We start from the raw sequence: 25,539 nt of genomic DNA, 5'->3' as shown, positions 1-25,539 counted from the left end.
GAAGGGGGTTTTTTTTGCCAGAATTGATTTGGCAAGCCTCTCAGACCAATATGTTGCTAAAACTGCAGTTGTCTCTATAGTTTTTGCGTTGCACTGCTGTACCAAAATGCATTGCAGTCACTCAGCTACATGAGCGGCTGAGCAAAGGCAGCAGTTAGTGAAAAATTGGACAATTTGGGGGGTGGAGGGCAGTTGCAGTGGATCTCAGCAGATAAATCTTTAATGTCATAATCCCTTTTTCCACTTAAAGCACACATCAATTCATACTCATGCTTTTTTCCTCCCTTTCTGTCTTTACACTCCTCAGGCAGGTCTCAGGAGGTCACGTAAATATTAGTTTGAGCTCCCTAACAAATCTGCACCTCCTGCTGCTCCCAAAGGCCCTCCAATCCAACAGTGTTTCTGCAAAGCTACACCATATAATACCTAATGGCTGACACCCAGCACATCAAATAGAGGCAGAGCAAAAGAATAAAAGATGAGTGAAGGAGTTGACAAGAGTGAGCAGCTCACTGCAGGCCAGATTTAAATCCAGCAAAGCAGGTGTTCTCCTGAATAGCTTTACCTCATTGCTGGCCAGCCTGAGGAGAGCTTAGCTACATGAGCAAGCTCTTAATGTTTAGGAGGTGTCAACAGGCAGCAAATCGCTGCTGGTCATTCACAGTGCCAGAGCTTTTCTGTTAATATGCCTAAACTTTATGACCCCCGACCTTACTAGACTCACATTAAACCTGCAAGAGAAAAACCAAAAAAAAAAACAAAACAGGTTCTTCTGGCCTTGAGGCGTAAACTCATCCCACTGCACACATACACAAACACTTGTATGTTGCAATGCATTGGTCATGATCGGTGAGTGACACAGTAGGAAGGACCGCCAACACGCTGAGGGTTTTACCAGACAGGTGATAGGGTAGTTCAGGGAGCAGTGATGGGGTGCTATACAAGTGTGCAGGTATGTACATGTGAATATGTGTGCAAAACAGATCGCATGGCCGACACCCAGACCACCCCCAAGGTGGATCTCTGGCTAGATTCCCATCAACAGGACGCCTGTATCGGAGGTGGTCGAGGGAGGGGGGAGGTGGATGGAGGGTGGTCAAAGAGATGTGCCACACGGGGCGGGTAATGATGATGAATTGTGGGGAACATAGTTTTGCTCAGATTAAGATCTGCTGATAAACATGCCCGCCAGGTCTCTGGGTAACCTTATACATTTCTTTCTCTCCTAAATCTACCAGTTTAAGTCAGCGTCTTCCTCCCCACTGTCTGGCTAGACATTAAAATCTCTCTTCCAGTGTAAGCTTAAGTTCTGCCTATGTACCTCTAGCATGAGTGTTCACGGATATATATGTAACCGGAGTTCATTCTCTATTCTCAGAGTTGTTGTCATTTGGCTACCAGAGCTCAGACTGACACGCATTACAGCCAGGACATAAGGTTTATAAATCTTTTTAACTGTCAGTACTGAGACACAGGAGGAGTTTAGAGAGCGAGACAGAGAAAATATAGAACAAGTGTTTAAAATTAAAAAAACACAAAATTTAGAAAATGTGTAAAAAAAACTGTAAAAAAAAAAAAAGAGAGAGAGAGAGAAATCCTTACAGCAGCATTTTTCATTATACCAGTTTGAAAGCTCTCTACTTTTTAAAGAGAAAATGCAGAAAATTTAGCTCCATCTGAGTAGCGCTTGTACCTTGTGACTTTACCACAAAGCTCCTCTCAAAGCAGTGATCCAAGTCAGGCTACTTGGCCTTGCGGGATTAAAGGATAACTCTGATTTACTACAGCCTAGATTTTATGTTACAGCTTTGGCTATTGTTTGTATTGATTTTGATAATAGCCCACTAAGTTAATTGCTGAGAACTGGAAACATGGCAAGCGCTGCTACAACGTGGGAAAAGGGGGGGGGGCTTCTTTATTTGGAAGTCAGAACACGCTGGCACACCTGTAATGTCAGTAATCATGAAATAATTCCTTGCTGTACTGGAAAACCAACCACCTCCAAAAACTTTTATTGAGATGAGCAGTGCAGTCTCTAAAATGTGACGGATCTTTACAAAATTGTGTCCTACTTTAGGTTTGTTTACTTTGGCTATTCTGCATCTTACTGTTTGTGTTAGTTAAGCTACCCAATTCAAAGAAATTCCTAAATGCAGCAATTAATTTAGTGAGTAACCTACTGTGCCAATAACCAAACAGGAAAGGATCTAAGCTGACCAAAAAAATGATGTATCCTTTAAACCCTCTGTGTTGTTTGATGCTTTATTTGTCCCCTCAGTTAGTATAGCCTCCCTCTTCTCTTCCTGCTGCCTGCCAGCAGCAAAGAGTAATGGTTTGCCTGTCATACTCTTGAACTGGAATGCTCTCAGCCTGGCATCCAGGACACAGATAGACTCTGCCACCGGACGCTGGCACTAGAATAGTCTCAGTGACTGGAATGGCTTGATAAAATTACCCTAAGGGACAATAAAGCTTATCTTATCTAATGATATTGGCCTCCCATGGCTATTAAAAGACCACTGTGGTCTCCAGACCACAGCCTGCAGATGCAGAGAGCCTAGAGATGATCTCTCCAGGCTGAGGAGAAGAAGGGATGGTTTCTGAAACAGCTTCAAGTATTACAACCTTGCATCAAAAAATTGTAATAAGACAAATTTTAGCTGTGGTGAAGAAGCAGCAGTTTAAAGCTTTATCTGTCAGATCTTCCAAAAGCATACTACTTTTTGTTCTTGTATGTGATATCCCGTACATCTTATCGGGAGTCTCTGGACTCTCTAATATAACTGAGACTGAACTGGACAGAGAGTCTGGGGAGCTGAGGGGGCTGAAGCAAAGAAGATTGCTGGAAAAGTATTCCCTTTGATAAGCCGGCCAAGAAGCCTTTGATTAAATGTGGTCCCAGCAGGAGCCCACACTAGGTCCTCTGTGGCACAACCATGTCCAATCACCAGCTATCAACAGCCCCGGGTAATTACAGCCATCTAGTCATTAGCCTGGGACCCACCTGGAATTCCACATAGCGAAGGGTGGGATAGGGCCAGCAGGGGTTGGGGTTTAAGCTGGGCCTTTAATCAAACACTTCCCTCCCCTTGACTGATATCACACACCCTCCCCAACCCACACAGAATCAGCCTTTGTACTGACATATATTGTATTATTAGTGCTCCAGTGTCTCTCAGTTCATGGTAGTAAGGACACCAAGTGTGTGTGTGTGTGTGTGTGTGTGTGTGTGTGTGTATGTGTGTGTGTGTGTGTGTGTGTGTGTGTGTGTGTGTGTGTGTGTGATGGCAATAACATGGCACGTTATGACAGCAGGGTAATGTTTACTCACTGTCACACAGATTGGCCCTGCTTTCTCTGTATTATTGCCTGCAGCCTCAATATATATGCTCATCTGAACAAAAAACCAGGATTCCAGTGTCAGACTAATGCACCATATATTTCATATGAACATCTGCTTAGATAAGGCAATATACACAATGTTATACAAGCAAGATGAAGAGCAAAGAAGTGAAATCTGTCTGATGTTATGGTTTGGTGTGACTGAATAGCCATCAAGGCCTTGGTTTTCTTCATCTTCTTCTCAGCAGCATGCTGAAAACTGGAGTACACCAGATAATCACAGTAATGGGAGTGCTCTTCTCTCTCCTTTTGTCAGCCAATGTAGTGCAGCATCTTCCTCGAAAGAGAAACGAAACAACACTTTACAGCTTAAATAAATCGCTTTAAACAGCTTTTTTTCCTTCTTCTTCTTCTTCTTCTTTTTTTTTGTTTTTGCAGTCGCATTCAAAGTTCCAATAACACAATGTCTATTTCTCTGTCCTCTGTTAGTCCTCTGTTTGGACTGTTTGGCCACACACAGCCAAACTTACACTCAGATGTCCACTCAAATTGCACTTACCAAGTCCAACCTAGTATTCTTTTTTTTGTTTTCTTTTTTAGGTAAAAGTGTGTTTCCCCCAAAATGAAGCAACGTTATGTGAGTATATGATGTTGTTGTAATAATACTGGATATGTCTGAAGGCTCAGTTAATGTAAAAATTAGTCTTTAAAGCATCATGAAAGCAGCAAACCATTTTAACCCAAGAACTGAATCTTCAGTGAAAGCCTAATCCACCTGAACCCCAAAGGTGGTATCACTGGTATCACTGTTCATCTGATCCCAGCAGTTCAGTCACAGGGCCGTTCACAAACAGGGGCTAATGGGTATTAATTCATATTGACGGGTACTGAATTCTAGTGCTTTCACAGAGACAGGTAGAAAAGCCATGCATTGAGTCGAGGTTGCGGGGAAGGGAGAGGAAGGCGGAGATGCAGAGCACTTTTGGACAAACTTTCCCAGAATGCCGTGTTCCACAGGATATCCTGCACTGGGGAAAGGGGCGGGGTTGCATTGCAGGGATCGTAGGGGGCGTGTCCTCAGGTCTGGTCCAGCCATTCAGCTCGTTTGGGAGCCTTGCATGTGTGTATGTCTACAGCTTCCTCACAGTCCTTACACTCCACAGAGCAGCACCACTTGAACTTGCACTCGCATTTGGTGATTTGCTTGACTCTCGTGGTGTCGTAGCCACGCCCACAGCACATAACCTCGCAGCCGTCTGTGCCACGCGATGTCTTATTGCAGACCCGTCCGGCTGTGCCCAGGGAACCTGCAACAGAATGGCAAAACAGAATTTACTGGTTCCGTTTCACTTTTCTGCTACTTACTCTAAACAGCTCTAAACACAAGGCTATAGTCAGATATAGATAGGGTCACACTGATGATTTACAGGTCTAAACTTGTGTATAAAATATCATACACTAAAAGTGTTTCTGAATTATTTAGATTGATCATAATTCAACTGACTCAGTCATCCTTATCTACACTGTTTTGCCTTCCCCTTCTATTTTCATATCTGAAATTCATCTGATCGCAATGTGGCTGCATTTACGCATTGGCTCCTTTTGTTAGTAGTAACATAGTAACTGTCAGCAAAAGTAAAACCTAATTCCCTAAAAAGTTAAGATGTTGTGTATGTTTTTTTAATGAATACATAATTTAGAGCATATAATATATATATATATATATATAAAAGAATATTGCATGCAGGTTTTTGAGTAACATAGGCTGCTGTCCAAATTAAGTCTTTTTCAGGCAATGACTTGCTTATTTCAGGAAGACAACAGCAAACCACATCCTGCATGTATTACTGCAGCACGGCTCCACCAGGCTGCCTGCAGTGCGGACCTATCACCCGCTGAAAACATTCAGCGCATTATAAAATGATGCAAAGGAGGCCCCTAACCATTGAGTGGCTGAAATCCTATATCTAACAAGAATGGGAAAACATTTTCAGATCTACAGCAGTCTACTTAGCTCCCAAACATTTACAGTGTTGCTCAAAGAAGAGGTGAAATAACACAGTGGTAAACATGACTCTTATCCAGATTGTTTTTAAATATATTGCAAACATAAAATTAAACCTTTAGCATCTTTTTTTTTTTTTTAAAAAGAGACATTTCTCAAGCACACAAAGTTTAGCACACCCAACAGCACCCCTCTCGCCAGATACTTGGCATCAGGTGGCAAGACATAACGAGACCCAGAGACAACGGGGAAAAACATTAGGAAGAGCATGTAGCAGTTAGGTCACGTCTCCCGATGGCTGACCAATCGCCTGCCAAAGCAAATTGTCTTTGGGAAGTACAAAGAGGATGAAAATTGTGCCATAGAAGGTATGAAGGGATTCTAAATTAGCAACAACTGGCACAAGGATAAACATGGAGGCAAGCAGGTAACGTCAGCCCTGCAGGAGCACACCTGGATCCAATGTGTTGAACATCTGATAAATATCTTTGTCTTGTTTTTCAAGCAACCAAAATCTTTATTAGAAATGTGGCTGCACAACAAAGAGGCAGAGCTGAATGTCTTAATTATAAAACAAATATTAAATACAATAAGATACGAATATGGGATCAGAAGATAAGTAGACTGTGGTGTTAATGAAAGGCTGCTAAAAACAGAAATATGTAAGTACAACAATTTACTTTTTTTTTAAAAATTCACCATCTTTAAGTATGTCCTTTAAACAAGTTTTTATCCTTGCCTTTGCAATCACTGTAATACAAATAATAATCTTTTTTTAAATTTCTGCAACAGAAGTCAGAAGTTTGATCAGTGCAACATGTTGGCCACCAATAGTGAATGTATCGTAACTCTCGGTGTGGCCATTGCCGTTTCATATCGTCTGTGTCTTATGTGAATGTCATCCCAAACGAGATTAGCGCTCATGTTTGGTGTGAGAAGTTCCCTGTTTGAACTGCTACCTATCACAACAAGCTGCCCGTAGAACAACAAACCCACACACACAACTATGCGGTGTTGGTAGAGTGGCCTATAGTTACACTGCCTTTCCCAAGCCACTGCTCCCTTTGAAGCCACCCTATGTGTGTGTATGGGTGTGTGTGTGCGGGTTAAATGGACAGTGGAGCGTGACAGACAGACAGGCTCTCACACTCTGAGGCCCACTTTGGCCTCCAGCTATGCTTAGTTCAGACAGACAGAGAGGGAGAGAGACTGTGACAGACAGAAATTAAATTAGCTGCTTGTGTCCCTAGGCTGTGGATTCCACTGGGAAGGTGAGAAAGAGGGGGAGGACAGATGAGGGGCAAAGGAAAAGGCAGACAAAGGGAGCAAGGGTGATGGAGAACTAGGAAGAGCTTCTCAGTGATGCGGGTGTTGGTGTCAGTCCCCCAAAAACTGTCTGATAGTAATGCATCCATCAAAGAGCCTGTCAGAAATGGACATAAATGATCAGGTGCATTGTGCAAAGGTTGATGAAGACATCCCCGGACCATGGGGTCATGTGTATATGTGTGTGTGTGTGTTGACAGAGACTGACAGAGGTCAGGTGGTCACGGCCGTCAACGGCCGTTTCCCCAGGGTACAAGGATATTAGCTTCCACAGACATCACACAGGCTGTGTTATCTGACTACCATTACACACACACATATACACACAGCATACACATAACACCACTAAAACATAACACATTCGGGGCAATCCATCAACATCCATGAGAAAATGCTTCCCTGTCTTTCAGTTCTGCCGTCTTACCTGCTGCTTTGTCTTGCAGGCAGTAATCCGGAGAGCTCTCAAAGTACACCAGGTCATTTTTGGTAGGCTTCCTGAAGTCCTTGTTAGCTACAGTGAGACCTGTCCCATCTTGATTCATCATCACCTCGATAGCCCCGTTGTATTTTCTCCTCAGGTAGTCACCTGTCTTCCTGAAGTCTGACATAGCATTCCAGCATGTCCGTAGCGTACAAGAGCCGCTCACTCCATGACATTTACACTCCAGCTTCATGAAGCGCTTCACCGCCTAAGTGAAGGAGATTTTGCAAATTCTCAGAATGTAGCACCACTGCAGGATTTTTTATTTTTATTTTCTTTTATACAAATTATGACATATTTCCTCATTAAATGCACCTCTTACTACACCCAATGTCTTGTGGGTAGTTTTAGCTTTGTCAGCTCAGGTTTTGAGTTAATTAGCTTGTGACATGTGGATTTTTTACTGAATTTCCCAATGTCACTGCCATCAGCAAATTACCATGGGGCAGGATGCCATTTCCAGAAAGAGATGTTCTACTGAATTTTGTAATGAATCCGATTCACATCGGATTAGAATTAACATATGAAGACAACACCTTTTTCATCTCTGCCTAGATGGTTTCTACGGTGGCCCTGAGAGGTCAACCACACTGCAATTTAAGAAAAAAGCAGCAAAAACACACAAAACACAATGGAAGTGTTTTTTGAGAGACATAAATGTGACGAAACAGCTGCAGAAGTGACAAAAACCAAAACATGTGAAGGATCGCACTGAGACAGAATGTTTGGAGTAGTGAGGGAGAAAAAAAAATGCAGGGTAACATGTGTGTTTTATTCACTAGATTCTAATAAAACTGTGGGTAAATGTTTTCCATTATTGATTTCTTGTTGTGCTGTTCCAGATTATATAAGATGTCAAAATTTTAATCTGGAACACCCCCTCAACTTGGATTTCTCACTCAGAAAGCTGGAACACCCCCACCAACCCTAAGTCCCAACAGTCCAAGTGAATGTAAACAGTACTAAAACTCTAAAACTTGCAACTGTTGTGTATTTGTGAGTTGCTAAATAAGCCATACACAGAGCACTGACCAGGCTCTATGCGTGAACATGCTGCAGCCGTGCTTTTAAGTGAAAAAGAGCAAGTATGCTGTATTGCTAGCTGTACATGAATGGCTCTATCCTGCTAATAACCAAAACAAATCCTGTTTTCGCTTTTAAGACTTTACCACTGTAATGCGCTAACTCGGGAATGAAGTTACTCCTGAATTCTGACATGTGAGTTCTGAGTTAACCTTTCGGGTTGTTTTTGTGAGAGTTTTTGTCCATTGTGTTTTATTGAACTTCTAATATGTTTATTTGTGCTTTTGCAGCATTTTTCTATTTTGCTACTGTTTTCTTAATCAGCAGTGTTTTTAACCTTTCAGGGCCACCATAGTTTTCACATATAGATTCAGTAACAATGTAATTGTGAAAGCCACTGATGATTATCCAGTTCGGGAATATAAAACTGAAAGTGTCTGTTTGCTTTTAAATTTTGTTAAATGTACGCTTGAAACATCCACATCATGGGTTCCTTATGTTCAACGTTTCTTAATGCATAGCAGTCACACACTTACCGTTCTGCCACAGCGGTTGTTGTGTAGGTTCATGAGTGCCCGAGCATCTCGGACCGTTGTCTCTTTGGCATCTATGAAGGTTTTGGCAAATTTTATCCCGTAGTTGATGTTATCGCTACAGCCACCCCAGTCAAACTCTCCTCTATCATCTTTATCTCGTCCGCGTTTGTGTGGGTCACAGTTGCACGTCCTCAGCTCCCCCTGGCTGCAGGCTCGAGTGAGCGCGTAGACTACTCCTGCTGAGGAGATGGCATAGACGAATGCTGCTTCACGGCTGCCTGAGAGTAAAAGCAGAAAACCCAAATGAGAAACAGAGGTTAGATGGGGGTAGAGGTTAGAATAACATAATCCGTTTCTGAATACGGAAACTGCAGTTACTCATATCATGCCATGCAATAGATTCTCTGAGTTCCAAAGACTTTGCAGCCCACATGTTATCATGCATACACAAATATACATAATGCTATGACAGGGCCTAGGTATGAGGACATTGAAGGTGCAGCTGACAGGGCATATCAGGCTTGAAGTAGAGTATACACCAGCTCTGTTTAAATATTATCATGGAAATAATCCTAGCTGTGGGGCTCTCCTCTGCTCACATAAATTGTTTGAATACAGACACAGTGATACCCCATTAATCAGCGCCAGGGTGATGTCATGACAGCATTATCTACCATTGCTCTGCTCATCTGTTCTTTTCTGGTCTCTTTCGTTCTTTAGAATATGACTCATCTTTTGTTTGGCCAAAGACACAGAGAGAATTAGATATAGTGTTTGGTCACAGTTGCTTTTTGCAGCACCTCCGGGAAAGAATAATCCAAAAAACATGGCAGCAAGAGGCATGGGAGCTTCTTCGTTTTTAGACAGTTTATCGACGGGATAAAAACCATTTTTATTTGGTGTCTCTGTGCTTAAAGTTGAAAACAAACAGGAGAACCTGAAATGAAACTGAAATGGGATTGTTATTCTCTATTTTTAAAACTGGCTGCTAGTGAATTTCACAAGCAATAACTTGGCTATTTGGTCTGTCAGTTTGCCCAGATCAGGATATTTAAACAGAAATTAGCCATGAAATTTGATAAAGATAAAGGCCCTAATGATTTCACAATCTCGCCCTGAGAAAACAAGTGGCATTTAACAAAAATCCAAAAATCATTAGTTGGATGGACTCAGTGAACATCATCTTTGACCCTATATTGATATTATAATATATTATATTGTTCTTAGAACAGTTCCAGCCTGGAACTGTTCTAAGAACATTCAGCTCCTGAAAGTATAAACCTTAATTGACACATTTGCGTTTTGATCACAGAGTCATCCAAAGTACTCAGGCTAGAAAAGTGCTCAGGTTTATTTCTCATGTTCATGTTTGATTTGCACTTCATATCTTTAGCTAAACCACCGTGTGTGCCCTCCTTTTAAAGATGTTTGCGTTTGTCTGATAACCTGGAAGAAGCTAGGATATAGTAATGTTGACTGCATTTATCAGAAGCGTTTTTGCATTTAAAGCTTTTAGCGCCTAGCTGCATTAGTGAAGCGAAACCTTCTTCTCAAAATGTGTCAAAGGATTAAGTTTCACGAAATGAAAATACCAGCACTTTAGCTAACTAAGGGCGGGACACTTCACAATCACCCTGCTCCTTAAGAGTTTGTGCGATCCAACCTGCATGCTCTGTATTCACTGGAGTGTCCCATTTCGTCTGTGAGGAGATGGGGGCAGTGGGGGTGGGGGTGGGGGGGGGGGGGGTGGGGGGGGAGTTGTATGTGGGAGAGGGCTGAGAAGGGCACTGCTGGTCATCTTTCAAACCTGCGATGTTTGTCTGACAGTGAGAATATCTCTCTAAATATTTACATCTACATTACTGTTTATTCCTCTCCACCCCATACACACACATACAGCCTTTATCTCCATATCTGCTACTTTTTTTTCCATGCATCATCAGCCCCCACACATGCTTGGGATAGCAGTAGCAAGCCACGGAAAGTCAGTGATGTCAGAAACCAAGTTCGCGGAGACAAACATCTTTTTGTGCAACCTGCGCCCCGACACAACAGTGAGCAGCTGCTAATGGAGGATTTCCTTCTATGCCTTTCAAAAATGCAACAGTGAAACAAAAAGCATAATCCATGCATATAATTTGAAGGATTAGCATCACAGTGACACTCCTTCCTGAGTGACGTGTAGACACAATGCTGCACCCATGCTACATTCAGAATGCAACAATAGTCATTTAATGCTTGCTACTATCAAAGAAAGCATTTGGAAAAGAAAATCATTATGAATAACGTATCATTTAATCTTTAATGCTAAATCACCAGGTGATTGTTCTCATTTGTAAAGGTCTTCAAGAGGATGAATTATACATACGCTGCCTTTAAAGACTGAAGCAAAATATGTATGGGACTGTGCCTGTGTGTATGCATGATGACTGTGCAGCAAAGTTGAAATTTTTGGCAGGGGCTGAAAAACCAAATGACGACAATTCCACGTCTTGATGTGTGTGTGTGTTTATTGATGAGGCATAAGCATTACAACAGTCCATTACTGACTGTAAACACGGCGAACTAGCATACGTAAAGTAGGAAAAGCAAGACAGAACAAAGTGAAAGCAGAAGAACAAAGAGAAGTGAAAGAAAAGGAAGAAAAACTGAACAAGAAAGGTGAAAATGAGGATTCACATAGTCACAATCAGAGCTTGGCTTCACCCTCCATTCCCTCTGGCATCACATTTAGTTTCCACACACACGCAGACTTACTCCTCAGCAGGACACGTCCAAAGACAGTGTGGTCACGGTCCAGTGTGCTGCAGTTCCATCGATGGTGTCTGAACTGGTGCTGGCACTCTCTGATCCACTCTTTGGTTCCCTCCCCAATTGCCTGCATGATGTCAGGGTGGCGTTGGCAAAGCTGCCGCTGCTTGTTCACCAGGCCGGGGATGTTGTCACAGATTACACGGGCACCGAGTGCGCCGATATACCTATGATAAACAAACAAAAGGGGGGAAAACACATTTAGAGCTATTTCAAACTGATTCCACAATCCCCTGGCCATGCGTATTCAAAAATCAGCAGGCAAGAGCGATTGATTATATATTGTAATTGATTGCTAAACCCTGGTGCCCTTATGAGAACATGTAGGCACAAGTGGAAACACGCACCTATAGGTGGTGAGCGGCGTAAAGGAGAGCTGCAGTTCCAGTCCTCCGTAAGTCAGAGTTCACTACACTTAACAGTTTAAGGTTTGCGAGTAGGAGGGGAGTGGAAACCATTTACTCCGCTCTCCAAATAAATAAGCACTTAACCTCTCCCCACAAGACCTGTGTGTGTACGTGTGTTTAAATGTTTCCCAAAGGGATAGTTGAAATCATGCTGTCACAAATCAGAGCACGAAGTCTGGGGCCTCCAATAACCCTGTCAAACTAAGAACCCATTTACTCACTTTATTCCTCTCTGTCCTCTGCCTGATTGCTCTCATCTTGCTCACTGTTCTCCTGCATGCCTCTTGCAGTCTCTCTCCCTCGCCATAATAAAACAGACTTTTACAGTGTCCCATCAAGATAAATGGTGCATTGAGATTGCCCAGAATAAACTCTAATTGTGATAGGCCTCTCAGTGTGTGTGCGTGAGCGCGAGACCTCTTGCAGCTTGGTGGTCACAAGGCTTTGGCGGTTCAGTGAGGAGAGGCCAGGGAGCCTGTAGCTGTGTGGTCATGTTTTATGAGGCCGGGCAAGAGGATGGAGACTGGAGACTCTACACTCCCCAGAGAGGGATTAGAGGGGAGGAAAAAAAGAACAGAGTGCTCATCAAAGGAAAGTGCCAGAGCAGCAATTCACACTTAATTTTCTCTCTTCGCTCTCGCCCTCTTTCTGAGAGTAAGGAGGACTTGTGGATTTTATAGGATAGTAAATCATTATCCACAGGTCTAAAACAACTTGCTGCACTGTGGATCACAAGAGAAAGACGACTGGGAGACATGGTGACACCGAATTCTGCTCTGATTTTAAATGACACAGCCAGAACTTGTTACTAATGCAAAAGAAAAAGAAAACAGAACAAATAAATATGAAATTACTTTTCTTTTCTGTTACATATAAGGAACCCAAGTTAAACGTCTGGTAGAGGCATGCACACACAAAGGATGAATGTCAGCAACGCACACTCACCATCTCTGTTTTATTGTCCCCTCCCAATTAATACAGCAAAGTCTTCATTTTGGATGAACATATACAGCAATTTTATTAAATTAGACATATTATTTTGCTCATTTCTCAAGTGGCTACAACAGCCCGTAACATTTTTGCTCCCACCCTAAGGTGGTACAGCTCCTGATCTGTCCCTGTCACCACTCAGCAGCCATCCACCAAAAACAAACAAATAAATAAATATATGAATAAATATAAGGAACAGTTAGAGAAAGCAGTATATCTCCTACTCACTGAATCCCACCCAAAGTCAGTAATGCCAAGTCAAAGCTTCTACCCATAACTGCTTTCAATCTACACAAACTATTAGGCATTCCATCATCCCTACGCCTGCCCACACACAGACACTTCTCCTGTAAACACACTCACAGGCATGGACATTTTCACTTATGTTAGTGCGCAGGCAGTGAGATATTTTTTAACCCGTTCGCCTACGCTCTGCGCGGCTGGTTTGGGTGGTGTTTTAGTGAAGTCATGTGTGTTTGTGAGTGGTACCTGGTGAATTAATGACTGCTGTGCCTTGTCCAATGCGGACTCCAGCTGAGCCGAACACGCGCTCAGCCAACAGCGCCGACATAAATTACGTTTATCGCTCTATTATTATTACTCAACATGGCAGGCCAGCACACCGACACGAAGAAAAGGCATTTTAGACGCAAAGAAGTTTGAATCTTATTTATGAACTCATACGACTTTCTTTTTCTTGCTTTAACGTCCTGTCGTGCTCTTTGCTCATTTTCGAGTCAGTTGGAATTAAATTGGATGATGACAGAAAAGCGCATTAAGAGTTTTTCTTTACACTCACTACCTCGTAAAATCAGTCGTAAGCGCAATCTTTGGTGGCAGATATCATATGCGACTATTACAACCCAGCACATTTAGAGTATGCACAAAATTTTCTAAACAAAAAAAGAAAAGAAAAGAAAGGGAAAAAAGAGAGTATTAAAGGGTTGCCATCAGTTCTGATGAGAAAAGCACTGTCAGCTGTACAGTGCGTCCGCGATAATAAATTAACTGATCCAAACCCTCAACCCTCATAACCGCCTTTCTGTTCGCTGCTGGAAAATTAGCTGGAATGAAGTTTTTTTTGTTTCTTTTTTGCTTTTGCTTTAGGAAAAATGTTATTAAAATAATCTTCATAAGTTACAGTTGATCTCGCTTTGGATCCCTGAACAGTTTTCTAGGGAAAGATAATAGAGCTGGGTTAAAGCTTCAGTTTCGTTAGAATAATCCGTTATGTTTTGTGGGCATTTTAAACTGTATTATTTAAAATTGATATGCTAAATTATCATTAGCGTAATAATGATGATGTTGATGTTCTAGTAAATACATCAGTGTAGCAGGTAGGTAGGTCAGTATGTGTGATGGATGCAGACTCACCACCATGAGGAGTCCACCCGAGGCGTCACAAGCAGCAGCAACAGCAGACACGCGCAATAAATCCTCGAACTGGCACCGGCGTTCTGGCATGAAGAAGATCGGGGCGAGAGTCTAGCTCCCGCCGGCGAACCACAGCGCTGAATCTGAGCTGCACGGAGACTGGGAATCCTGTTTAACCCCAACATGACTTTTCCTCACTTTTTTTAGCCCAAGATGTACCAAAAAAAGACCACAAAAAAAAAAAAATCAAATCTCAGGAGAAACTCCAAACTTCACTTGATATTGTTAGGTGTGAGAGTAGCCGCACAGCAGGGAGGCCTCATTATCCAATGTGTGGCTTCATGTAGCGCGGCTGTCAGCAAAGAGAGGAGCGCGTTGTCGGTGCCATGTGCGCACCAGACTCTCCACTGAGAGCTTCTGGATGCCAACTGGAGGTTTATCTGGAGAGGCGAACAACAAGTGTCGGTAGTTAGTTCCCGCACAAACACTTATCCTTGTTTTCGTTTTGTTTGTTTGTTTTGTTTTTAACTTGGTTCAGGGGCAAAAGTAGGGTCCGAATCAGAGCTGGAGCCAAGTGTTTTCAGACGAGAGACTTCGGTTCTGTCGGCTGTGTGCTGGGTCGGATGCTTGCACCGGATCTCTCCTTTATTAGTGCACGGTGGACAGTGTCCGAGCTGAGAGAGAGAGGGGGAGAGAGAGAAAGAGAGAGAGACATGAGGGAGGGTTCGCCGCTGATAGCTCCTCTCGCTCATTGGGCAGAAGAAGGGGTTACAGAGTTTGACGAGGAAAGAGATATTAAAAAGGATGGATGGAGAAAGGTGCGCGCGTGTGTGTGCGTACGTGTTGGGTGGAGGGGTGGTGATGATGCTGAGGTGGAGAGGGTCCTATTGTGCGCCGTTGATCCGTAACCACAGACAGAAATGATTATAACTAATGATGGCGCCTTTGTTTTACAACCCTGTAAAATCAGATAATTCAAAAATATTTTACTTTTCATTAAAGGCGTTTTCGACTTTAAAGACTAATTTTTTTAAATGTTTTTGTATATATCTTTAAAAAACACATATTGTGTGCCAGTCATTAATAATTTTAGTGACCCAGTATTGTGCTGTTTCTTCTGTATACTGTTGCTTATTATGCTGTTCCTGCCATTTTCAAAAACTTCATTTTAAAAGATCGATCATAAAAGAGACTAAAATAAACCTCCAGCCCAGATAAAAAACGTTTATCATATATTGTTATTAATTACAATGAGTTGTAGACTGATAAATAAATAAAGTAGTTCAGTGAGAGAAGTCATTATACATATTATTATATTACGCCTAAATATTTATGAAATCTGCACCACTTAAAGCCGAGCAGAAGTAAAGGAGAAAAAACAGGGAATGTGCGATTAGAAGAACAGAGCCAAATCGTCCAGTGGAACAGCACTATGGCTTAAATACGAACCACATGTGTAAGTCAGAGAGTGCTGAGGCAGCGCTGGAAACACACACACACACACACACACACACACACACACACACACACACACACACACACACACACACACACACAGATTGTGTCTGGAGTTTACCACCCTCACCTTCATTCCCATGTTTGTTTGTGCGTTCATGTTGTCTTCAGGTTTTGGCCGTTGTCCTGTCATCCTCTCAAATCACTCCTGACAGATAAAAAGACCTCGGAAGGATCCAGAGATCTTTCACAAGCTCAAGAACCACTTCTTGACTTTTTGACATGCACAAATTCAGTTTTCATCAGCCCGGAGCTGAACATTTGTAGGCCTCTGACGTTGGAAAATAGGAATACCGCAGTTGCTTCAGCTGACCCCATTAATTCTAGCAAACGTGTAAACAAATCGTGAAAAATCCCTGTCGGAATTGAAACTATTAGAATTAGCAATAGCTGCTGCAAAGTGTTACTTCTTCAAAAAGCTTGAGAAAACAGTTCCCCGTGTTTATGCCAAAGCTGGTGTTAAAGCTAAGCTACTTTTGTAGACATTTGTATTTCTGCTTAGAGCTGGCCAGACAGGCAGCTACTGTCTTTGTTTTCAGAGAGAAGCACATGCACGACCAGACAGAGCAGAGTGGGTACAGGTTTGCGAGAGGCCGCGAGGTGAGGCAAAGAAGCTAAGCTCTGGGGAATATTTGTGCACTGCAGTTTAGCTCACAATTTTCTGCAAAATCAAAAGGTATTAGGGAAGCACAAACATGGCTGAGTTATGCTTTCCCTCCTGGGGCTGGAGCTGGAACAGACTTTCTCCCTCTCTTTCCCTCTCCCAGCTTGTGAACTTGACCCCAGCTTTCTCTTCATAAACAATAACAGAGTCAAGTGCCTCCTTGTCAGTTGGAAGAAAAGTTTGCCCTGATGTACGGGGTCCAATCTGGCAACCATCTCCTCAGAAGAGAAGTACTGAAGGGGGGTTGTTTTGTTTAAACGCTGAGGTGAAAGGGGGATAAAGGTGAGATTTACAGAGGCTGAAGGTTAGGACTAATCCAGTTGAATTATATTTCAATAAATTGTAATTGCTTGGGATTAATTTCTGATGGAGAAGTTGCTGCTGGAAAAGGGAATGGGTTGAATGGGAAACCTAGAGGCATGCAGTGAAGGTGGAAGAGTTGGCCTAATGGCCCAGTAATGTGTTCCCCGCGGGGATTATGTTGTTGGATGCCACCAGTCAGGCAGCCCAGGGATGAGCTCAGCGTGTATTCCCATCCCCTGGCAGGCTGCAGGAGGGAGAACAGCCTGTCGTCAGGCTTGGCAGAGTTCCCATTCTGATGGGACAGGTGGAAGAGAGACAAAGACGTACGTGAACTGAATGGAAAAGCTGAGGCATCTTCCAGACAAATACCAAGAACTCCATTCTAAACAATGAAGTGACTCATTTGCTACAAGTCCAATTTTTTAATCATCTAGCATGTCTAGATACGTTTTTTGATCAGACATCTTTATTGTCTGCGCGTTACACAAGTGTTACAGTATTTGGAATGAATCAGTTTTGTGATTTTCAGGGTTTGGTTGGGTTTAGGCACAAAAGCAGCCTGGTCAAGTGTTGTAAAAGAGCATAGTTTGAATTTGATTTTGAAGACATCTGATTTGGGTTAAAATGACGACTTGACTAAGGTTTGGAGGTCGTTATCTTCATGGTTACAATAATAAATACTTGGATAAAGTTAGGGATTAACCATCGTCATGTTGACTGTTAAATTGAAATGAGGAACAAACAGCAGTCTTCTCTGTTTGTTGATCCATTCACTCATGCCAGCCTCTTCTCCACACAAGAACGTCACCTCACTTCCTCCTTTTCTCCCAGTAAAATTTGTACAGACGCATAACGGCACTTGCTGATGCATTTAAAGACAATTTCCTTGTTTGCCTTCTCATAAAGCACTTTGAATACGTTATAACCTGGTTTCCCATCCAGAAATCATTTTCCATGCTTCACAAAAAAGAGTTAGAAAAGAATATCCATGACCTTTTGGGATCTCAACATTTACTTCTGTTGTTTCATTTATTACAGACAATTGAACCGTGAACTATACAGTGATCCTCTTTCCTGTTCTAGCATACCTTTTGAACAATCACCATCTCACGCAACTCGTTATTGGATCCTGTCAACAGGACATCGTAGCCTCACCATTGGCTGAATTGTCGTTCTATAGGCTGAGTATTATTCAAATGGACACCCATGCAGGACCATATTGTTCAGCTCAGAGTGCATGAAGCTTCTGTGTGTAATCATAATACTGATCATTTTAGAATATTTTACCTGAACTTGTCTTAATTTCTTGTAAAGTAAAGTAATGTAAAGTAGGCATGGTGATAAGATGACCTAGCCTAGTTGCCTGAGTAAACAACAATCATCCTGAAATCCTTTAGCATTATGGATAGATCTAATGAAAGGTCAGAATACTACCCACACTCTAAAAATATACAGTCCTAAAGGGACAGACAAATCACAAAGTGTGTGTGCACGTTGGCACACATGCATGCAAGCCACCCGGAGAACTAGATCTGTGATAATTTATTGTCTTGTAAATTTAGATCTGTGGACAAAGATGAAGTACCTTGAACAAACACAGCTTCACTGGAACTCCAGAAGCTTCTGAAATGTCTGGCTAGCGCTCAAAGAAGGTGTCAGAACTTGTTTTGAACCACTTCACCCCTTGGTGCAAACTGTGCAATATTAGACATGTCCATTGAGAGAAAAATTGTGTTTGCATGGGTGTAAAAACTTTGCATGCACGCACATATCTGTAACTGCTACTCTGTGCACCCTCGTGTTACGTCATGGTTGGCCCCTAAGCTCTGCATACTTGTATACTTGTGAGCTTTTCCTTCTTTATCCTCAGGACAGCCTGTCATTAATAGATTTTATAGCTGCCATGAACACTCATAAGTGTCCATAGATGTGCTTGTGATAACTCTATAATAGAACATTTACTGGGTCGCTGGAGGATGCCGTCATGCTAAACAGGTCCTAAGCATGCACACACATAAACATGTACAGAAAAGAGAGCAGGTGACACAGATGACATCAAAGAGATGCCCAGGTCTGCATGGCCTCTTTGATGTTTAATACATCTCAGGCACTTCTTTGGAAAAAACAGGTATGCCCCGGGCAATGCAAAGACTGATACGCACAGAAAAACACACAGCGATCAACTTGCTGCCTAGATACAGCGTTTCTATTCGCAACATTTACTTTTTAAAGAGTCAGATGTTTGAAAATGATCTCATTTGAAATTTACCTTAATAAATGTTGGCCAGCTTTACAGCACACACAGAGTCCTTGTTCCATCTGAGTGACTCTGACTTTGTGCTGAGTAGTTTCCTGTTTTAGTGAGAAACCGTCTGCGTGACGTACACTGCAGGTCATAGGCAGCTGGTCACATGGTGGCTAGCTGAGGTAGCACAATGAAGAGTGAATCAGTGAATTGAACACTTATACAGTGGATATTGTTACTGAAAGAAGAATGGTAGCAGTTTGTGTTTTTTATTTATTATTTTGAAGTTTAAGAAATCTGCCATTCTGGGTCAAAAAAAAGAGGAAAACCCAGGTACGTTCTGTAATAAGGCTTTTGCATAGTTGTGTACTGGTAGATGATTGTATGGATATGCAGATGACAGATAAATTATCAGTTTTTCGTAAGCTGTTGATTATTGCCTTAACATCGTGTCGGCATTTCATATAAGCTTGATTAGTTGATAAAACAAGGTTTCATGGTTTCTGCAATAACACTTTCTGAATATTCCCTTCTGATTTTCTAATACATCTATTAGTGGAATCATGACAACTGATATTGATGATAACTATTACTTCACCCTAAACTATCAGTAATGCATTCATGATAATATAGTTTTAAAAACTTGCTTGCTTTCATGTCTGTTCCCCTTTTCGTGTCCATCCTCTCATTATGCTGTGTATTTAAGTTTTCCTCTGTTCCTTGTCATCTCGTCGTCATTGCCTCCTCAATTGTGCCCTGTTTGCTCTGTTATGTCATCAGTTCTAGTTTTCAGTTTAGGTTGCTTTTCTTGTCATTTTGTATTTTATTTCCTGAGCTCAAGCTATAAAGCTGTTCAAGTTCTGTTGAGCCTTTCTGCCAAGTCCTTTTGGGACTACACCGTCTCAAGACAGTATTCAGCAGCAACAGGCAGATATACGGTAGCCCTGAGAGGCCAAACGGACTGCAACTTAAGGAAACACCAGCAATAAGAAAAACACTGCAAAAGCACACAAAACACAACGGAAATAGGAAAAACGACAATGGAAATAGGAAAAAAAGAAAACAGAAATAGGAAAAAAACAGATTTCCAAAAGCACAAGGGAAGTGTTTCTGGGGAGACAATAACCTGACGGACGAGTTGCAGGAACCAAAATATGCTAATAATTGTGCTGGGAGACACTTAAAAGAAGTGGAGGATCTATCGGTTTTGTGAGGAAAGAAAAGATGAGAGGTAAGTGTGTTAGATTAACTATTAACCTAAAAATCCGTCATCAGTATTATATGAATCATGATAAAACACACCTACCATGTTTTGGGTTCCTGCAACTGGTCCGTCGGGTTATTGTCTCCCCAGAAACACTTCCCTTGTGTTTTTTGGAAATCTGTTTTTTCCTATTTCCGTTGTCGTTTCTCCTATTTCCATTGTGTTTTGTGTGCTTTTGCAGCGTTTTTCTTATTGCACTGCCTTTGATATAACCAATGTTGGGAAATTTTGCATGATTTGTCTGAATGGGTGATTGTAGATTGAAGTGTATATCATTCCGAGTTCTGGCTAAGACTGAAAGAAAGAGCCATTCACTGGTTAATAGGTGTCTAAGATGACTATTTCCCTCATACTTTGGTATAAAGTGAAAATACAGATTAATTGAGAGCTGTACTAGACCTACAGTAAATTCACAAGTTGAAAAGAATCATGACTGAAAGAGACATTTAATATCGTTCTGTTCCTGCCATTTAATTTAAGAAGTTCATGAAATAATGATACTCTATTGACAAAAGTACTGGGCCACTCTTCTTAATAACTGATTTTAAGTGTTTCCTGTCCCATTGTATAGAATCAAGTCCCTAGCCATGTGGTCTGCCTTTAAAATACTGGGGAAAGAATTGTTCTAAAGAACTGGATTTGAGCATGGTAGTGTAATGCGATGCCATTTTTGCAAGAAGTCTAGAAATTCCATGATCAACTGTAAGTGGTCTTATTGGAGAATAGAAACAGTTATTAACCAGAGCAGCTCAGCTACAAAGTGGCAGACTGTATAAATTTCCAAACCTCCTGTGGCATCAACATCAGCACAAAAACTGTGCACAGGGAGCTTCATGGCATGGGTTTCATTACCTGTCTCTGTCATATTTAAAGCTGTTGCTTCGTCTAAGAAAAGGGGGGGAAAAACCCTGAATGGAGGTTTAATAATCATGTGCATATTTCTGCCTTGATTACTGTATATAACAAGTAACTCTGATCTGGATTAGGTTCACTAAGCCTCCTTGGTGTTTTAGTCTCATAAGTCTTACTTTAAAAACTCCTTCTACACGTAGAAAGCTATAAGCTGAGGGGAGTTGGTGTGTGCTACATCAGTTGTGCTTTTCGAGGTCATTCCAGCAGATTCCATGATGAATTAAGAACAGTTTATTCTGCTCAGACCTGGAATTCAGGTTAAAAAAATGGATCCAAGATTCTTAGAGAATTTAATCCCCCAACTCACACCACAGTACATACAGGAATCAGTGTTCTTAATAGAGCATGAATGTGTACATAATCCATGCATGTAATATGTAGTATTTCAAAATATTTGAATATGTACATGCAAGCTAGCGTTTTCCTCGCTTGTTTTCCTCTTCTCCTTTCGATTGTTCTTGACGGTGAGGTATTCTTATACTCATGTTGAAAAAAGTCACAATATGAATGTTCTGGACAGTAAATAAATGAATATTGAAAAGTTAACACATTCATTCCTTTAAAATTGATAATTAAACATACAAGAAAAACAGAATAAAACACATGAATGGCATTCTCTGTGACATTTTGTGGATTAAACTCCTTAATGAGCTCTTTGTGACCGTGATGAACGTGGCATGGAGTCTCTGTGAATTTTCTGTGATCCATCAAAATGTGTGATTGGTTTTCATTTTTGTGTTGAAGGTTGTACAGGTTGCCTGGTATTTTAGGTTGAATTCTTGAGTGGAGGCCATTATGGCCCTTTGGCACAAGGATATGTGGCGAGGGCTCTGAGTTGTAGGAGAGGTCCCTCCACGCCCTGAGTGATGAGAGCAGGGTTTAACCGGCTGCAGGTGTGCTCGAGACAGGCGGGTTGGGCCTTTGAAGTGGAAGCCAACTGGGACCCCAGCCCATCTCTGACCAGCAGCCAGAACAGACACATTCGCTTTCAATTAACACTCTCCCTTCTTTCCCAATCCATGCTTTTTATGCTTTGTGCACATTTTTTTTGTGCTAATATAAGTATATGTTCAATAAAAAAGATCATGAAAGTTGTGGTGGGGTCGTGTTCATGATTCAAGTGAATACTTATTCCTACTGAGCTGATGAAGGCGGTAATCTGCCTATGTGCATTCAGTTCTTGCTTCACCTCTCTCTTGGGCTTTATGAATCCTCGTGAAGCTCAGGGCCAGGTTGGATGTCCAGGGGACTGTGAGTTCTCTGACACCCTGAACCCTCAGTCATCTTTATACAATGAAAACAGGTTTCGCTGGTCACACTCGCACCCTGTCTTCTAAATGAAATGCATCCCATATTTAGTGCTTCTACAAAACGGAAAAAGCTATACTAACCCTGCTACTTAAGAAGAAAAGTATAGCAAATGCTGTTGTGGCTTATAAGCTGTTTTCACAAACAAGCATACATGCTTACATGCACACCCCTCTCATTACAAAGAGCGAAAAAGTGAAATAAATGGCTGTTTCGATGGTAAGCTCCCTATAGGCAGCTACATCTGGCTCCTGTTAGTCACAAGCGTATAAAAAAAATGCGGTTTAGTCCCAGGCATTCTGTATTACAGACACACACACTGGGAGGTAAGAGTCCAGCATGGTGGTCACCCCCAGTACTCCCAGTCTGTGCAAACCCAGCAGACAAAAAGGGTCTCAGACAGAGACTAGTATTGCTGGCACAAACAGTAATAATAACCCATATACAGCCCGTGTATGAAATATTAAACCCTTAAACCCTCATATATTTGTACCTGCCGGGCTTCTGCTGATATGTCTGAATGAGAGTAGGGGGTGTCAATAATTGAAAAACGCAGCTCTGTCTGTAGAAGCAATAATGGACAAAACCACAGCAAAAGATTTAGAATGCAAAAGTGACTGTGTGGGAAGACACAGTCACGCTCTATACTGTGTTTGTTTGGGGGGGGGGGGGGGGGGGGGGGTGTTGTGTGTGTGTGTTCCCAAAACTCGAGCACCTACCCACAATGCAACTTGACCACCAACAGTTCAGTCTCAGTTTCTGGTGTGCTGTGTTTCTCGCAGCTAATGTCGCCTCAGGCAGAGAAAAGCAGACAACAGAGGTCTTGCACGCTTTCCTAACACGCTCAGCAAGTTATCAGGTTTGACACCGTTTTGTTTGCAATCGCATACAAGCTTTTTCAAGTTTTTCTGTTTCCAGGTTTTGCTCTGTGAGGGTTTTGTCATATCCATCTATCCATCCATTTTCTTCCGCTTATCCTATCAGGATCGTAGAGAGGCTGGAGCTTACCCCAGCTGCAATAGGGTGAGAGACAGGGTACATCTTAGACATGTCGCCATTCCTTAGCTTGTAACATTAACATCAGTTAATTAACGGGTTTGTATTTTGAATTAAAAATGTACTTTTAGCTGCTCCCTTTCCAAAAGGGGTCACCACAGTGTGTAGTTTTACATCAGATGACGTGACCCCCAAAAGTTTTTGATTCTTAACTATTGAACAGATAAAGGAAGCTAAAATGTTTCACCATATACTCAAGTATAATGATAATAACTTTACTTAGACGCCCATGCCTGGTGAATTTTCTGTTGGATTACAAGCCCGTAAAAAGAATGAATATGAAAGCTTGTCACCATTCAAAAGAAGAATGCAAAGATGATCAACAGGATGTAACAGATGTAAACATACAGTCATAGACAAGCAAGTGAACTCAAAACAGACTACCTCTACATCCCAGAAGTCCAAACAAGTCTGTGTACGCTTGGTGACACATTGCCGTGCGATGCTTCAGTAAAATTGTGACTCACCGATCAGTCCTCGTTATCACGGCTGCTGATAGTGAAACTACTGACACAGACTTAAAGCATGTGCCAGGGTGTATAATGAGCATCTGACTGTGTAAGTGTAATGTTGACAAAATCATTAGCAAGAAATGCTTATCACTTGACAAGTCAGACTCAGAAGCAGCTGGAAAATGGTGATGTTTTTAAGATTTTTCATCTTTTCACCCCATTAGAGACTGAACTTTGATTTTTATATGTAGTGCAATTATTCTGGTAGTCTCTAAATGTTACTAACGTCAAAGCCAGCTAATCTTGAGCCACCAGGCCTGTCTGAATAACTCAGAAGCCCTGGGAATCTGTCTCTATCCTTTAATCTCCTACTGCTTTAAATCCTGGACAAAACAGTTCTATTGATGTGATTTCAAATTAAGTGGGTTGGACATCTCCTAACAACTTTTGCATTAACGATATTGAAATTCGATGCCAGAGTAATGTCACCACTATGTTCTGACACAAACAAACCTGTTCAAAGCTTTTAAATAAGAGAACTGGTCATCATCAGAAGTGTGCACATCTTTGGGTCTTGACAGTCCTGCTGCTGCTGGCATTATCTAAAGACTTTGTAACTCACACTGCCCTGCAAGGAATAGCGACAACAGTGTACTAGCCTCATAAATTAGCCTTCGTGCATGCCAAGCTGATGTAAACAAACTGCAAGAGACCACCGGCATCAAAATCAAAACTTTTTTTCTTGGTAAAGAACACCGGCCTTCACGCCATATTTTAACAATAGATGTGTTGTGGCTACCTGAAGCAGTCCAGTAAAAGCTGGCATTTGTCCTGGACTGTCAGAGTGAAATGTTGCCCTTATGTCAGCTCTCAGTAAACTCTCTGACTGTGATGGACGGGCCCTCTCGTGGTCTCCTGAGATCTAACACACTGTAAGATACACTGAGGCTTAGATCAGCCTCTGGAGTGCTTTAAAATCCTGGAAGCATCTCCTGGCTTCTTGCTGCCAGGTTTCAGTAAATGGTGAAGTTCAGAGAGTTTGACGCCTGGTTGAAAAGTACTTTAGGCAGAAGTGGAAGAAATACTCATATCTTTACATGAGAAAAAGTAGCCATTTGGTGTACTACTTAAGCAAGGGTATTAATTAAGAAGAGGAATGTGACAGTTTTAGGTTTGCATTAACACCTATGTATTATTGGGGGGGGAAGGCTTTTTTATGCCTCTGAGTGGTAGAGATGGAGCTATTGTTTACTGTATTATCAGAGATTCCCAATCTAAGGTTTTATATGTTTACTTTATATTTTAAAAAATTTGAATGATTTAATGCATTACTAACAGTTTTCATCTCTGATACATGTCATGGGCCCTGAATTTATTTTTCTTGAAATGGCCATAAAGCCGAAACTCAAACTGAGAAACAAATTAAATGAAAGTACAAATAGCAGTGCTTACGTAAATAAACTTTCCATCAGTGAAGATTGGAAGGTTGTTGGTTTCTTTTGGTTCTTGGCTTACTTAAATTTTG

At 41.7% G+C, this 25,539-nt stretch overlaps 1 protein-coding gene across 1 annotated transcript; it reads right to left on the bottom strand.

Moving 5' to 3' along the window:
- Positions 1 to 3,462: 3,462 nt before the first annotated feature.
- LOC134618212 (protein Wnt-2b-A) lies at positions 3,463 to 14,926 on the bottom strand. The gene is made up of 5 exons (XM_063463474.1): positions 14,296 to 14,926; positions 11,471 to 11,691; positions 8,714 to 8,991; positions 7,098 to 7,362; positions 3,463 to 4,649 (listed from the first exon to the last, which is right to left on the bottom strand). The coding sequence occupies exons 1-5, from the start codon at positions 14,478 to 14,480 to the stop codon at positions 4,420 to 4,422; spliced, it is 1,179 nt and encodes a 392-aa protein (XP_063319544.1). The 5' UTR covers positions 14,481 to 14,926; the 3' UTR covers positions 3,463 to 4,419.
- Positions 14,927 to 25,539: the final 10,613 nt, after the last annotated feature.

This window comes from Pelmatolapia mariae, linkage group LG20, assembly GCF_036321145.2.
Source record: "Pelmatolapia mariae isolate MD_Pm_ZW linkage group LG20, Pm_UMD_F_2, whole genome shotgun sequence".
Lineage (NCBI taxonomy): Eukaryota > Metazoa > Chordata > Actinopteri > Cichliformes > Cichlidae > Pelmatolapia > Pelmatolapia mariae.
The sequence above is the reverse complement of the archived record's forward strand: the minus strand, read 5'-3'. Positions and strand labels throughout refer to the sequence as shown.

Bases quoted from the DNA above. Each gene is read 5' to 3' on its own strand.
- LOC134618212 (XM_063463474.1), bottom strand. From the start codon at position 14,480: ATGTTGGGGTTAAACAGGATTCCCAGTCTCCGTGCAGCTCAGATTCAG. The intron at 8,992-11,470 runs GTAAGTCTGCGT...TTTTACTCTCAG, and splicing joins TGGACGTGTCCTGCTGAGGA to GCAGCCGTGAAGCAGCATTC. The intron at 7,363-8,713 runs GTAAGTGTGTGA...TCCTTCACTTAG, and splicing joins ACAACCGCTGTGGCAGAACG to GCGGTGAAGCGCTTCATGAA.